Raw genomic sequence first — 14,859 nt, 5'->3', positions numbered from 1 at the left:
CGAAGAAAAGAAATTGATACGTGGGAGAACATTCATTTTAATCACCGATATACGAGCCTGAAGAGAAGTAGGAAGACGAGACCAATTTTCCAAATCTGAGGATATTTTGGATAGAATACTATTATAGTTTTTTGAAAGGATTTCTTGCAGAGAAGGAAAAAACATTTATCCCCAAGTACTTAAAGTTTTGAACCAATGGAATAGATACCGAAAGGGAAGTGGGATCAAATTTAGAATTGAGGGGAAGAAGACATGTCTTACTCCAATTAATTTTAAACCCAGAGAGAGATCCAAAATGGTCAAATAAATTCAATACATGAGCTAAAGAATGTGACGGCTTCTCCAAAAACAATAAGATATCATCAGCAAATAAAGAAATATGATGCTGAGTATTCCTTATAATTATGGGAGAAATAGTTTGAGATCGTCGGACCGCTTTGAGCTAAGGGTTCCAAGGATAATGCAAATAACAGAGGAGAAAGCGGGCAACCCTGACGAGTACCTCGATGTATAAAGAATGGGGTTAGAGCAAACAGAACCTGTGAGAACAGAGGCTGCTGGATTGAAGTACAGAACTTTTATCATGTTTATGAAACTCGATCCTAGACCCAGATGCTGTAGAACCGCCCATAAATAGTTCCATTCTAGCTGGTCGAAAGCTTTCATTGCATCTAGAGATAATACTGCACAAGGGGAGGATGAACTATTAGTTGAGTTAATAATATGGTATAACCTGCGTAAGTTGTCCGAAGCTGAGCGAGATTTAATGAACCCTGTTTGGTCATGATGAACTAGCCTGTTCATAAATTTCTCTAGACGACGAGACAGTACCTTAGCATACAATTTAACATCAGTCCCTATCAAAGAAAAGTGGCCGGTAACTAGAACAAGAAGTTGGATCTTTATCTTTTTTTAACAAGAGAGAAATAACAGCTATATTAATAGATGGGTGAAATTAGCCTTGAGTAACTGAAAAATTTATCATATCTAACATAAGGGGGCCTAAATCCGACCAAAAAGTAGAATACAATTCGACTGGAATACCATCTAAACCTGGGGATTTCCCCTTGTTCATAGACCGGATTGCTGACTCCAGCTCCTGAAGAGTAATCGGTTTCAGCCAGGTAATCCGAATCCGAATCTGACAGCCTAGGTAGATCAAGATTGGACAAAAAAAGATGTAAAAGAATCAGGGTCACCAACAGCAGAAAGAAGTATAGAGGTTAGAGTAAAAAGAATGAAAAGAAATATTAATGTCTTTTGGGTCTGTCATAATGAGCCCGGATTGGGATTTCACTGCTGAAATATTAGCAAATTTTTCACTGTTGCGTATTCTTAGAGCTAAAAGGTGGCTTGGTCTACTTCCTTGAAAATAATAATTCTGCCTGCATCTTTGAATCAGGAATTCTGCCCTGGATCTCAGTAATGAATTAAGTTCGGACCTAACCGCCATAATTTTGCTGAGTGTACTGTCTGAGAAACAACGTTGATTGTCTCTAGTCAGATTCTGGAGCTGTGATTCCAGTTCAGCTATCTTTTTATGTCGTTTTTTCTGAAGGAAAGAGGCATATGAAATTGAGTTATTCCTTATAAATCCTTTAACTGCATTCCAAAGTGTTCGCGGATCATCCACTGAACCTTGGTTAATTTCAATAAACTCAGCAAATTTATTTCTGAATTGACTGCAAAAGTTTTCATCCTGTAACAATTTAGGGTTAAATCGCCATCTAGTTGCACGAGATGGCCGAGGGGTCAAAGATAATCTGCACAAATTTCCATCATGATCCGACAAAGATAAGGAACAGATATCGGCATCACGAACAGCTGAAGATAAAGAAGTAGAAATGAAAATATAGTCAATTCGCGAATAGGATTTATGAGTGGCAGAAAAGAAAGTGAAAGACTTGGCAGAAGGATTAATTAAACGCCAACTATCCACCAATGAAGCTGATGTTACACATTGCCTAAGTTTGTCAGAACAGAAGGCTTGAGAGTGTGATTCCTTTGGTCCAGATCTATCTAGGATATGCGACATTACAGAATTTGTGTCTGCACCCAATACAATTTCAAAATCTGAAAATTTTAAAAGATAGGTAGATAAAACAGAGAAAAAAGTAGGGTCAGGAGTACAAGGGGCATAAACTGAAATAAATACAATATTCCTATTCTCCACTATTGTTTTTATATGTGTTATTCTACCATCTGTATCACAACCTTTATCTAAAATAGTAATATTTAAAGTCCTCCGCACCAATATTAGAACACCCTTTGTTTTAGTATCGGAAGATGAATGAGATACCACTTCATAAAACTTATTATTACACCTGTGTACATCCTCCTCTTTCAAATGAGATTCTTGAACTAGCACTATATCAATCTTTCTTCTTCGCAAAAAATCCAGAAAAACCTGTACGTTTGTGTGGGCCATTTAGGCCATTAATATTACAACTTAGAATATTAAGGTCAGTCATAGGTATCAAACAGAATTACTGCATAGTAAGACCAAATACAAATTTGAAAACAAAACCAGATGAGTCTACCATCAAACCACCCCCCACCCCCATCCTTCCCATCAGCTTTCAAAAAAAAACATAAACACATTTCCATGAACTATGGCAGATCAAACCAAGAACAAACCTTGATCTGCCAGCACCCCTTAATATGATCCGTGGCGTCAACAAAAACCTGCACATTACTAAAGCGCCAACATTGGCCCCAAAGTCACATATTTACTAGATAGTATCTCTGTTGAAAATAACTAAATAAATAAATAAAATAAAAAATATAAAAGAAAACAATAAAGAAAAAATTAAATAAAGAAAAGAAAAGGAATACAACTAAAACAAAAATATTATACCACCATAATCAGTAAGCAATACTGTATGCTCAATGAGACCTTCTAGTAACTATGAGTTCAGAAGTAAACATTAGAGTGAACAGTGAAAGACACAGTCGCCAAACCATTTAGAGCATCTCCTCTCCAATTAGATAACAAATGTCCAGCTGGAGTTCACTGAGAGCTGGTGGATGAATGGGACCTGAGAAAAATTCTCGCTTCTTCTGGGGAGTATAACATTTTAGGTTCACCCTGATTGAGAATAACCTTCAGCGTTGCAGGATAGAGAAGAAAATTCTGGATGCCTGCTTCTCTCATTTCCTTCCTAACTGGCGCAAATGCACTTCTTCTTTTTGCGGTAACCGGAGAAAAGTCTGGAAAGAAAGACAGCGTTGCTCCGTCGGATGTTTTCACCGGGGCGTGAAGTCTGGCGGCCCGCAAAATGAGCTCCCTGTCCGCGTACCGCAACAGTTTAAAGATGAAAACCCATGGTTTAGCGCGATCTGAGGAGAGCCTTGTGTACACGCGATGCGCTCGTTCCACTTCAATCTCTTTGCCCGCCAGAGACGGGAGCCCCGTCGGTAGCAATCTTTTCAAAAAGCCCATAGGGTCGTCCTTTTCGGACCCTTCAGGCAATCCAACCAGACGCAGATTACTGCGCCTATTGCGATCCTGTAAGTCCACCACCTGTTGCTCGAGCGCGGCTACTCGCCTATCGTGATCTGCGACAACTTTCTTTTGTTCTCTCATCTCCCCTGTAAGAAGATCCAATTTGGAGCATAGCGACTGAACAACTGACATGTGAGAAGCGAATTCGTTCCGCATCCCTGACAACTCAGTTCTTAGAATGTCCTCAAAGTGCGCAACAGTATTCGCCATCTTATCCACCATATCATCCGTGGTCGGTGGCTTGGATTTCTTCTTAATTGGAGAAGCCGACGGAGACATCTCCTGCTGTTTCCGCTTGAAAGCCATCAGAAATAATATTATTAAAGAAGTTAACTTAAATTAAAACAAAAAAAATCGGCAAAAAGGGGCCAAACGTGCGGAGCTCTACTCAAACTCAACCATATACACCATCAACCCACGTTAACCCCTTCACTTGGTTATTTTTAATACGTTTGTCCTTTATTTTCTCATTCATTACTATCTATACTCTTTATTGTTTTGTTGATATGTTTGTTTGTTCATCAGTTTTCATTCACTAATATGTTTATTGTTCACTCATTAATTTTAACATTTGTTTTACCATTCATTAATTAATTTTCTTAATTATTCTTTATACACTACCATTAAAAAGTTTGGGGTTGGTAAGTGTTATTTTTTTTTTTTTAAGAAAATGCTCATCAAAGCTGCTTTAATTTGATAAAAAAATGCAGTACAAACAGATATATTGAGAAATATTATTACAACTTAAAATAGCTGTTTTCTATTTAAATATATTAAAGCATTGTTATTTCCAGTCTTCAGTGTCCCACAGAAATCATTCTAAAATACTGATTTGATGCTTAAGAAATATTTCTTATTATCAATGTTAAAAAAGTTGTGCTGCTTAATATTTTTGTGGAAACTATTTATTTTTGAGTTAAAAAACAGCATTTATTTGAAATAAAAAATCTTTTGTGGCATTGCACATCTTCACTATTACTTTTGACAGTGCATCTATACAGAAAAGTATTAATTTCTAAAAAATTTGTTATTTGTTTGTTTCGTCTGTTCATTCATTCATTCATTCATGTTTAGCTCCTTCAGAGAATGTGATTTCAGATTTACCCACCTCTAAACCTCACTTAAAACACGTTTGACTGCTTAACATGTTTTAGTGGGTTGTTGATTGTCAGAATAAGTAACAGAGTGGACCAGAATCCAATACTTGAGAAGTCTGATGGTGTATCTGCATGAAAGCAGTTTTCTGTTTTGATGGTTTTTGCACAGCGATTGCACTTCTGAACTCCATTTGCGTGATGAGATGGCACTCTATTTTAAACCGTTTGCTCTGGTGAGGTCTGCTAAGACGAGGCAAGATGAGTGACAGCGATGATGGAATTTTAAAAGGTTTTGCTGTTGCTTTTTAAGCAGGAAATGCACTTTAACCATTTTAAATAATGTTTACATGATGCTCCCCCTTTTAAGTAGATTACAGAGATTACAGAGACATGGGGAAAATGGGAAAGTTTGTTCTGGAAGAATTCGCAGTTCTGGCAATATGCAGTTGTGCAGAGAAGGCCAAGATCTCTCTCTCTCTCTCTCACACACACACACATACACACACACACACACACACACACACACACACACACAGTTTCTCTCAGCCCCCGGACTGACTCAGCTTCTTCTCTTTCTGCATTCACTCCATTCAACAGCTTCCTCTGTTTTTTTTTCACCCAGTTTTTAATCTTTTGTTCTTTCTTTTCTGCTAATATTTATAGCCATTGAGATGAACACTCAGGAATTGTGAGATACAAACTCAGAATAGCAAGAAAAATGTCAGAAATTTGAGAGGTCGCAATTACCTATTTTTTTTATTTATTTTTTTATTCCATGGCAGAAACAAACAAAAAAACATAATTGTGAAATATAAACTCAGAATTGCGATATAGGTTTATATCTCAGTTTTGAGTTTATATCTTGCAATTTCCGACATTGAGAAAAAAGTCGTAATTATCTTTTAATTATCTTTTATTTTTTATTTAGTTTTCTTGTACTTGCAATGAAAATTAAGCATTTTGCCATGATATATTCACCCTTCAAACCAGACTTTCTTTCATTTGTGGAACATAAAGTAAGAATCATAGCTGCTTTTTTCAGCACAACTAAAGCAGAGAGTGACCAGTGACATTCAAGCTCCATAAAGGACAAAAAAAAAAAAAAAAACCTCCATAAAAGTGCCAAACAGTATTTCATATGACTTGTGCACTATACTTCAGGTCTTTTGAAGTCATAACATCTTATTTGGGTCTCTCATACAAAGCTATCAAATGACTGGGGAGAGGGCACAAGATACAGGGACTAAACTTATTACAGTGCTTTTATGGCACTTTCATGTTATTCTTCAGCAGCCACACAAGCCTCTACATGCTTTCATGGTATGAAAAAGACCAGCATGAAGAGTTTGGAATGATATGAGTAAACAATCACAGTTTTCAATTTTGGGTGAGCTGATCCTTTAATGTTCCTGTTAAAGTGATCATAAGCTGATCATAAGCAGCCATTTAGGATTTAGGATTTTCTTCAGTTGTAAATGAATTGGTCTGTGCTGAAGATCCATGATTCTGGTGTGTTTTTAGTTACTGATGTGTTTTATTCTGTCTGTCTGTCTCTCTGTAGACGCTGGAGGCTGTGTTGACCTTTAAATACAGCGGAGGAGCCGGTGAGGTGGAGGGCTACTACCGCAAGCTCAGTCTAGGGGTCAGAGTCGATGTTGAACCTTCAGTTTTCTTCACGCGAGTCAGCACTTTACCTGCCACCAGGTATCAAACATTGCATTTACTCTATACTCAAGAGGCAAGCCTCTGCCTACAACATGTCTTAAAAAGACCACATTAAGCGCTTTTGTAGCATTTAAAAAAAAAAAGTAAATTATATTGGTACCCAGGGCTCTTGCATTTTTTTTTGCACCTAAAATTTAAAACACTATTTTTGCAGTTCAAAGTTACTTCATTTTAAATGCAGCTTAAAAAATAATAATAATAATAATTGTAAAAAGACTATTTCAGTGTTTTTCATATAAGCATAGTTTGCACCGTCATAGTTGTTTTAACAGTTTCTGAACAAAAATATTTGTAGCATTTTTTAAATCCAGTTAATGTTGATAATCAGGTTTTCTAGCACAAAAATCAGTTGTAATTTAGTGTTTTTTTTGTTTTGTTTTTCAATTAAAAAAACATTTTTTTTTTTCTGTTTAAACTTATTTATTTTTAAATGTAACTTAAAAAAAAGAAAAATGGACATTTCGTGTCTTTGTACAGTTGCTAGAAAGTGTTTTTAATTGTGAAATCATGTGTGTATCTGTTACAATTTCTCTGCTTATAGGCATAGTTTGCACCATCATAGTTTCTCAACATTTTCTGAACAAACTATTTATATCATATTTTTTAAAAGTGCAGTTATATTTTACTCGGGTTTTCTTGCATAGAATGCAGTTGTAATTTAGTGCTTTTTTTCTGTGACAAAAACACTATTTTTGCAATTCAAACTGAGAAACCGAGAAAAGAAAATATGGATATTTTGTTTCATTGTACAGTTGCAAAAATGATGTTTGTAATTGTGAAATTATATGTGAATCAGTTCTGATTCCTCCACATATCTGCATAGTTCGCACTGCCATTCTCTTGATATCATAACAATATTATATTTCACATTGTACGTCAAACCATATATATACTCATATGGTTTGACATGCAATTTTACTAGCAAGCCTGACGCTGTTGTTTTTAACAAAGTCTCTTAGAGAGTTAATAAAAGCAACAAAACAACATATCATTGTCTCAAATGGAATATGAACACTGTAAACAGCTTAAAGACAAATAAGATTGTGATTATGTTGACAAACAGCATCAGAGCACTATGAAACCTCACCGTACATCCATTTAGGTAGTTTATGACACACTGTACATACTGTACACACGGTCCTGTAATGGGAATAGGTGTTCAGTTGCATTATCAAGGGTGAAGTCTCATCTGCTGAATGAATACAGCCGAAAAAGTCATTTATGAAGAAGCCAGTCTGAACGCTATGTTTAGTGTGATACAGCAGAGGTGGATATGAATGACTGCTGTTGAGACGGAAAGATGGAGAAGAGGGATAGACAGATGGAGATGGATGGAGAGAGAGAGAGACTGATTACACCTTTGTAATGACCACTTGAAGTGACTCATTAGCTGTAATAATATCTGCTGTCTCAGTCATCTAGATCATCTATCATTCCTGTCGGATGGATCGGCTGCTCACACACACTCTCTCACTACATTTCACTGAGCGTTTCTCTCTACAACACTCTGGACCAGTAACCAGCTGAACCTACTGCATTTAGCAGTAGCGAGAGCTGTTTTCATAATAGTCTAGTTTTCCAGTAACCAGCTCATTTTTAAAAATCAATGTAGAATTTTTTATTTTTTAATGTGTCTCTTTCAATGTTAGGGGTTCGATTAATTTTGGCAAGTCTTAAGTTTAAAAAGTCAAAGTAGTTGAATTTTACTGTTTATCACTGTTTCTCATTAGTTATATTTGGTGTAGCAATGTGTATTTAATTGCTAGTAGTTGTAATAATAATACAATTACATTTAGTCATTTAGCAGATGCTTTTATCCAAATCAACTTAAAAATGGAAGTAATCAAAATCAAGAAGAGAGCAATGATATGCAAGTGCTATAACAAGTCTCAATAACAACAATACAAATAATAAATATGTTATATATATATTATTTAAATAGTTAAATATTGTTTTTAGATATTTTGTTGTATAAAATATTATATTGTTAATTACAGTAATACTGTAATTTGATGATAATGATTAATAATAATAATAATAGTAATAAAATACAATAATTAATCCCTCATTATTTATTATAAAACATTTAAAACTATGTATTATTGTTATTATTATTATTATTATTATTATTATTATTATTATATCATAATAATAATTGTATTAATAATAATCATTTTTATTATTAAAATGTGACTATTTGTAGGTATATTATTATGATTATTATTGTACTGTTTAAATTAGTGTTTTGTTTTGTTAGTCAATTCATGTGTTTTTACATGCCAGGTATTTTTAAATTCTAACTTTTTATGAAATTATTTTTAAACATCCTTATTCAGTAATCATGAACTTTAATGTAACTTATAGGGAAACTACTTTTAAATAATAAATAAATATTCTTTTGACTGTCGGTGTAGTTGTGCTGTGGTAAATTATGAGCAGATTTTAGCTCGGTTGCAGTTTCAAAGTAGCTTCCTCAGCACTGCTCTGCAAGCCTCATTCTAAACTTTATTTATTTAAGCAATGGCTGTAATTCTCAAATTATGATTAGCTCATTCGTCCACACGACTGGACACTGGCCAATAACAACAGTGGCACATATAGAAAAACAAAGTCCTGCTTGTGGTGAATGGGTGTGAAATATTCAGCAGTCGGTTGGTGGATGTGTTTCTCTGATGGCTTCAGGCGCTCTAAGAATAGCAGCACTAAATGTGAACACACCTCATTACATCCCTACGAGGACAACAGGTTTATAAAAGGAGCGTGTAATGTCTTTATTCATATCTAAAAAATGCCAAAAAGGTGTTATAGGTTAAGGTAAGACTATAGGAGTTATAATTATGAACCATAGAATATGTGTGTGTGTCCATGTGTGTGTCCATGTGTGTGTGTGTGTGTGTGTGTGTGTGTGTGTGTGTGTGTGTGTGTGTGTGTGTGTGTATATATATATATATATATATATATATATAGATATATATATATATATATATATATATATATATATATATATTATACTTATGATTTATATACATAATAATAACATAATAGTAATCGTAATTATACTAGTAATTTAAAATTATTATTGTATATTATAATGTATATAAATAAATTATTATTAAATATGATTTTTATGCTAAACATTTAAATGCATGATAATTATAATTTTTGTTAACTTTTTTAAGATTGGTATAGTAATTAAAAGACAATATTGTTAGTTACAGTAATATTGTTATTCAATAATAATACAAATTTTATTTAATTTGTATTTATTTATTATTTATTTATTAGGTTTTTTGAACATTGGTGTCTTATATACTACATTATGTTCTTGATTTACACAAATCTCTCTTTCTCTCTCTCTCTCTCTCTCTCTCTCTCTCTCTATACACACACAGTACAGTCTTTATAGGAATGGGAAGCATTTACACACGTACACACTCAGACACACTAATGTTCAGAGCCTCTTGAAGGATCCACTCGAGCGAGCTGCAGTTCTTCAGCTCACTACCTCTGAGGAGATGAAATAATGTTCCTCAGATGAAAATCTTCTGGGCAGTGGGTCCAGACAAATGGCCCATCGTCTGCACTGAATAATGTAGGCAGAGTAGAGGTCTGTTCCACACCACAGATCTGATGAATACTCATTGGACTGCTGGTTTATTTCTCTTTATTTCTCTCCTTAAAAATGTGGGGATGATGCTTTCCAAACACATAAAGCGGCCTGTGACTAATGCCTGTGTCTTTAATTCACAGCCCACACCTCTTATGTGTGGACAAATGTACAGCATGTGTGTGTTTGACCAAGTAAATTCAACAGGATGTTGTAAAAAGCAACAATTTAATTACTAAACTCATACACCATTAACACATGCCCACTTCGCCATTGCTTTTAGACACACTCAACACACAAATAATACAGGAAGACCATTAAATGAAAAAAACCTGTCTTAAAAAAGCTTTTATCTCTGGTGTGGTGTGAGCGGATGTACTGTAGTGAGACGAGGAACTCCGGAGGAAAGAAAACATTCAAATGCCAGACAAAAGAAAGCTACAGTCTTTATGACATTTTATCTTTTACAAATCCGGTGCCTTAAAGGATTATTTGGGGTTCAATACAGCTTAAACTCACAGCTTAAAACATGTGCATTAGTTCACTTAGAATGGATGTCTGTGGAGCGAAGCATTCTGGATGATTCAAAGCAGAAATCTGCAACTTACATTAATGTTAAATAGGATATGTTCTTCTTCAGTATTGTTTTTGGATATTTTTGTTTTTGCAACTTTTTATCTCACAATTCAGAAATTTTCTATCTATTTGATTTTTTTTTTTTTCAGAAAAATTTGAAATGTGTGATATAAATGTAGAATTGCGATATGTAAACTCATAATTGCAAGAAAAAAAAAATCAGAATTCTGAGTTTATATCTATCAATTCTGACTTTATTTCTGAAAAAAGTCATAATTACTTTTATTTATTTATTTTTTTTAAAACCTGTGATGGAAACAGCCTTCCATAATTAAGTGTTGTCTTGTGGTGGTAATGGGCTTCCATATTTAATTTATTATTTTTATTAATATATTAATATATATTTTTTTAATTAAATTATTACATATGAAAATATTTAAATATGGCTGTTTATCACTGTTTTTGAGTCATATAATAGTAGCATAAAATACATTTATTGTAAATTGATGTGGATTTAAATGCTAGGTTGTAGTTCTAATAATAATAATAACAGTAATATAAATAATAATAACTGGTAGTAGCATTTGATAATAGATGGCATTATAATAAATTCATGAAAAGCTGTTATTGTTGATGTTAAATTTATTTTAGAAATTTTGTTATAGTAAAAATGTATTAATGTATATTATTGTAATAGTAATATATTTAAATTCTATATAAATGAATATATTATATATTAAATTATTCATAAGGAATGACTGCATCAGATTTACCTTTACACAGCTAGAGTTAGCAGTTCTTTGACATTAGGTCAACAGGTATAATCTTCTTGTGGCTATGTTATCGTAATGGCATGTACATTATTTTTCACATTTACAGCGCCCTACAGCGACTTCTACTGTAAGTGCATTACATGTTTATTTGTAAAGCACTTTTCACAGTCCATGCTATTTCGAAGCAGCTTTACAGAAAATCTTATCTTATTGTCTTGAAACCCCCAGTGAGCAGCTAAAAGCGAATGGGCTAAACAAAAAAGATGTTTATTTTGAAGGAAGATTATGAATGCAAACCTTTTTTCTTTCTCTTAGTGAGATCCAGAATGTGTATTAAGAGAGTAAATGGGGTCAAATCCATGTTGTGTTTAATTTCAAATGTGCCTCAGTGTTTTCCGGCGGCAACGTCATTTGACTCCGCTGCGGGAAAACTTTCGGCATCTGCTCACGAGTTGAGAGAGACTGATGGAGAGCGAGAAAGAGGGATGCTCGGTGTTGAGTAAGCATTGGTTGGCACTCGCTCTCATTTTCTCTCTGCTATTTAAAACTTGGCAGCATCTCTTGAGATGATTCATTCCCCACTGATCACTGTAAGAAATGAGAGAAAGAGAGAGACATACTGTATGTCTTGACTGCTCTGCTTGTGTATTGACACACAGCAGCCATCATATCATTCAAAATCTCTGCTTTTTATACGCACATGCTGCCCTTAACCCGCTAAAGTGTGGAACTGAGAAAAGTGTCTTTAAAGATTTTTATTTGTCCATTCAAATTATTTATAGGTAGGACACTGGAAATCTGGCAATTAGATGTTTTAGTAATGAAAATTATCTACATAAAAGAAATAAAAATTGAGCTCAAACTTAATTTTTAAACCTGTTTCGAGGTTACTCTACCTTTATTGTACTGTAGTATTAAGACAACCCGTTAAATGTCCCAAAAATAGCAATAACTAATTTTCAACCAACAACGAAGTTATGGTCTTATGCCTTTGTATGGCAGCATGGCTCACTAAGGTTTAAAGAGGTTATATCATGGTAAACTGGCCTTTTCTTGCTTTATTGAAATTTGATGCACCATATTTGTTATACTAATCCTTAAAGGAACAGATGCCAAAAAAAAAATAGACTTTGATTCTATTGGTGAGAAAAGATGAAAACTGAAAACTAAATTATGATAGATTTTGCTGCAAGAAACGGTGACTAATGTTATAAGTAGACTTTGGGGAGAAAATACAAGCATGGTAGAATTTGATTTGTGTGTATTGTGTTACTGTGGTGGATTTGAGAATTTGTTTCCATAAATAAAGACACACACACACACACACACACACACACACACACAAAGCTCACAAAGCTCACAAAGCCTTCACTACATGAAAGAGATGCTAACCTTTGATGTTTGGACAGATGATGACAAGCACATCTGCATGACCTCTTGTGCCCATCTGTTTTGGTGTGTGTGTGTGTGTGTGTGAGTACTTGCATTTATTTGTGTGCTTGTATCAGTAGTATAAACTGTTATCAGAATGAATATCAAAAATATTTAATCCAACCAAATTTTGTAGATATATTTGTACATACACTCTTGTTCAAAAGTATATATATCACAATAATAATAATAATAATATAATATTTTATTATGTTTTTGAAAAAAGTCTCTTAAGATAACCAAGTGTGCACCCCCCCCCCCCAAAATACAGTAAAATAAATGAACACATTAATTTAAAATAAATGTTTTAAATTACTGACCCTGAACTTTTGAACGGTGGTGTATATATTGCATAAACAAAATAGTTATTATTGTACTTAATAATAAACCCGTTTCACATAAAAATAATTATACAAATTATTCCAATAAAATAATTACAAAAAAAAAACATCTGTATATTCTAAATATATAATTCTCTATAATCTAAACATTATATAATTGCTAATTGTTAAAAATAATGTAAAAATCATCTTTGGCCTGATTGGCTACAACTGTGCACATTTACAATTTTATTTGATTTTTGCTTTGAGTGGGGACAGAAATATTTATATTCAGAACGTAATAATTACATGAAGTGATCCACCAGGTTTGAGTTCTGTACTTCATTAATACTTCCTCGGTTTTGTCTTTCTCCATTTTTCTGCAGTACTCGTCAATGTCATCTACTGCTGGATGTGTTCAACTCGACCGAACATGAGCTCACGCTGTCTGCCAAGAACAACCAGGACCTGGTGCTGCACGCCAGCGAGTGTCAGAGGTACATGCACACACACACCCACACACACTCTCTCACACAGACTCCTCCTTCATCGGTGAGATGTATCGCTGTCTGTCTGGCTGATTGAAGTCTGTAGACTGTCAGAAGGCATTACCTGTCCCTCTCCTCCGCTGACATCTCTCCATTTCATGAAAGTTACTCTCATGAACCAGAGCTGCAGCTGGTCACACTTTCTGACTTTCATAGAGCTTCGGAGAGACAGACACACACTTACAGTGTCTCCATATATGTCGCAGCAGGTTTTTGATGCATCTCTTTGAAATTGCCTTTAGGGGCTTTTTTTGAAGATTAGCAGAGAGATGCAAACTTAAGGAGACAGGATTCACCTCATGAGATGCTTTCGTCTGAAGGAATGAAGGATAAAACACAAATGCGACTGTTTTATTCCCTGTCTGACTTAAGTGTTTAAGACAAGACAAATCTCATTTCCTCTTTTTGGATGCTGATAACTTAGAACCAGGTAACTTATGAAGAGAAAATATCATCATGTTAATCTTTAAAGGGATAATTCACCCAAACATCAACATTCAGTCATCATTTACTCACAAGCGTATCTTTTTGAACCAATATGATGTTGTTTCTTTTGTGAAATTCGATAGGAAATGTTCTCTGAAAACCTTTTTCAACGCTGTAGCTCTCAAATCACATTTGCATATTCAAACTCGCCATCGTGTGATCGGTGGAACCACTCAAATGGTATTTGGTGTCATTGACATTAAATCTGTTGTGACACATCTTTGAATATGCTAAATTAGATTTGAGAACTACAGAGGAGAGCAAGATATAAATTAAAAAAATTATTCACATTTTATGTTTTGGGTGATTGGTTTTCTAAAATATAAACAGTTTTCAACACTGATAATAATAAGAAATGTTTCTTGAGCAGTAAATCAGCACATTATTAGAGTGATTTATGAATGATCATGTGACACTGAAGACTGGATTAATGATGCTGAGAGGCTTCTTTCAAAACACACAAAAAACTACAAACCACAAACTTTTGAAGGGTAGTGTTTTTTTTAAATGCTAAATGCATTTTCTTGTGTTTCCCAATATTTTTGATGGTAAATTTTCTCAATTCATTGTTCATTTTGAACCCAGTGTCACTGCTGTAGCGCACATGCACACTTTCCTTTCTCTCTGCACTTTCCTGTCCACTAAAAGCATAAAAATCCCATCTTGCTGGAAATGTAGCCATCATAAAGTGCTTTATAGTTTTGTGTTCGGAGAGCTGTATTTTCTTTGTGTACGAGCTCTTCTGATGCCCTGCGGGCAACGTTCCCTTTTCCCGATCACCTCCATGGATC

General features: G+C 34.3%; 1 protein-coding gene across 5 annotated transcripts in view; it reads left to right on the top strand.

The window, feature by feature from the left end:
* Window positions 1–14,859, top strand: part of LOC109085850 (trafficking protein particle complex subunit 9-like) — a 201,821-nt gene that overhangs the window by 111,639 nt on the left and 75,323 nt on the right. For all 5 annotated transcript variants that reach the window (XR_006162617.1, XM_042776264.1, XM_042776263.1 and 2 more), the window contains 2 exons: window positions 6,164–6,306; window positions 13,421–13,531. Coding sequence is in view for 4 of the 5 variants with exons in the window: in XM_042776264.1 (XP_042632198.1) it covers window positions 6,164–6,306; window positions 13,421–13,531 (254 nt within the window). In the remaining variant the exon portion in view is untranslated. The remainder of the gene's footprint in view (window positions 1–6,163; window positions 6,307–13,420; window positions 13,532–14,859) is intronic.

This window comes from Cyprinus carpio, chromosome A19 (assembly GCF_018340385.1).
Source record: "Cyprinus carpio isolate SPL01 chromosome A19, ASM1834038v1, whole genome shotgun sequence".
In the NCBI taxonomy this organism is placed as follows: Eukaryota; Metazoa; Chordata; class Actinopteri; order Cypriniformes; family Cyprinidae; genus Cyprinus; species Cyprinus carpio.
Note: the sequence above shows the minus strand (reverse complement) of the source record. Positions and strands in the feature narration are given on the sequence as shown.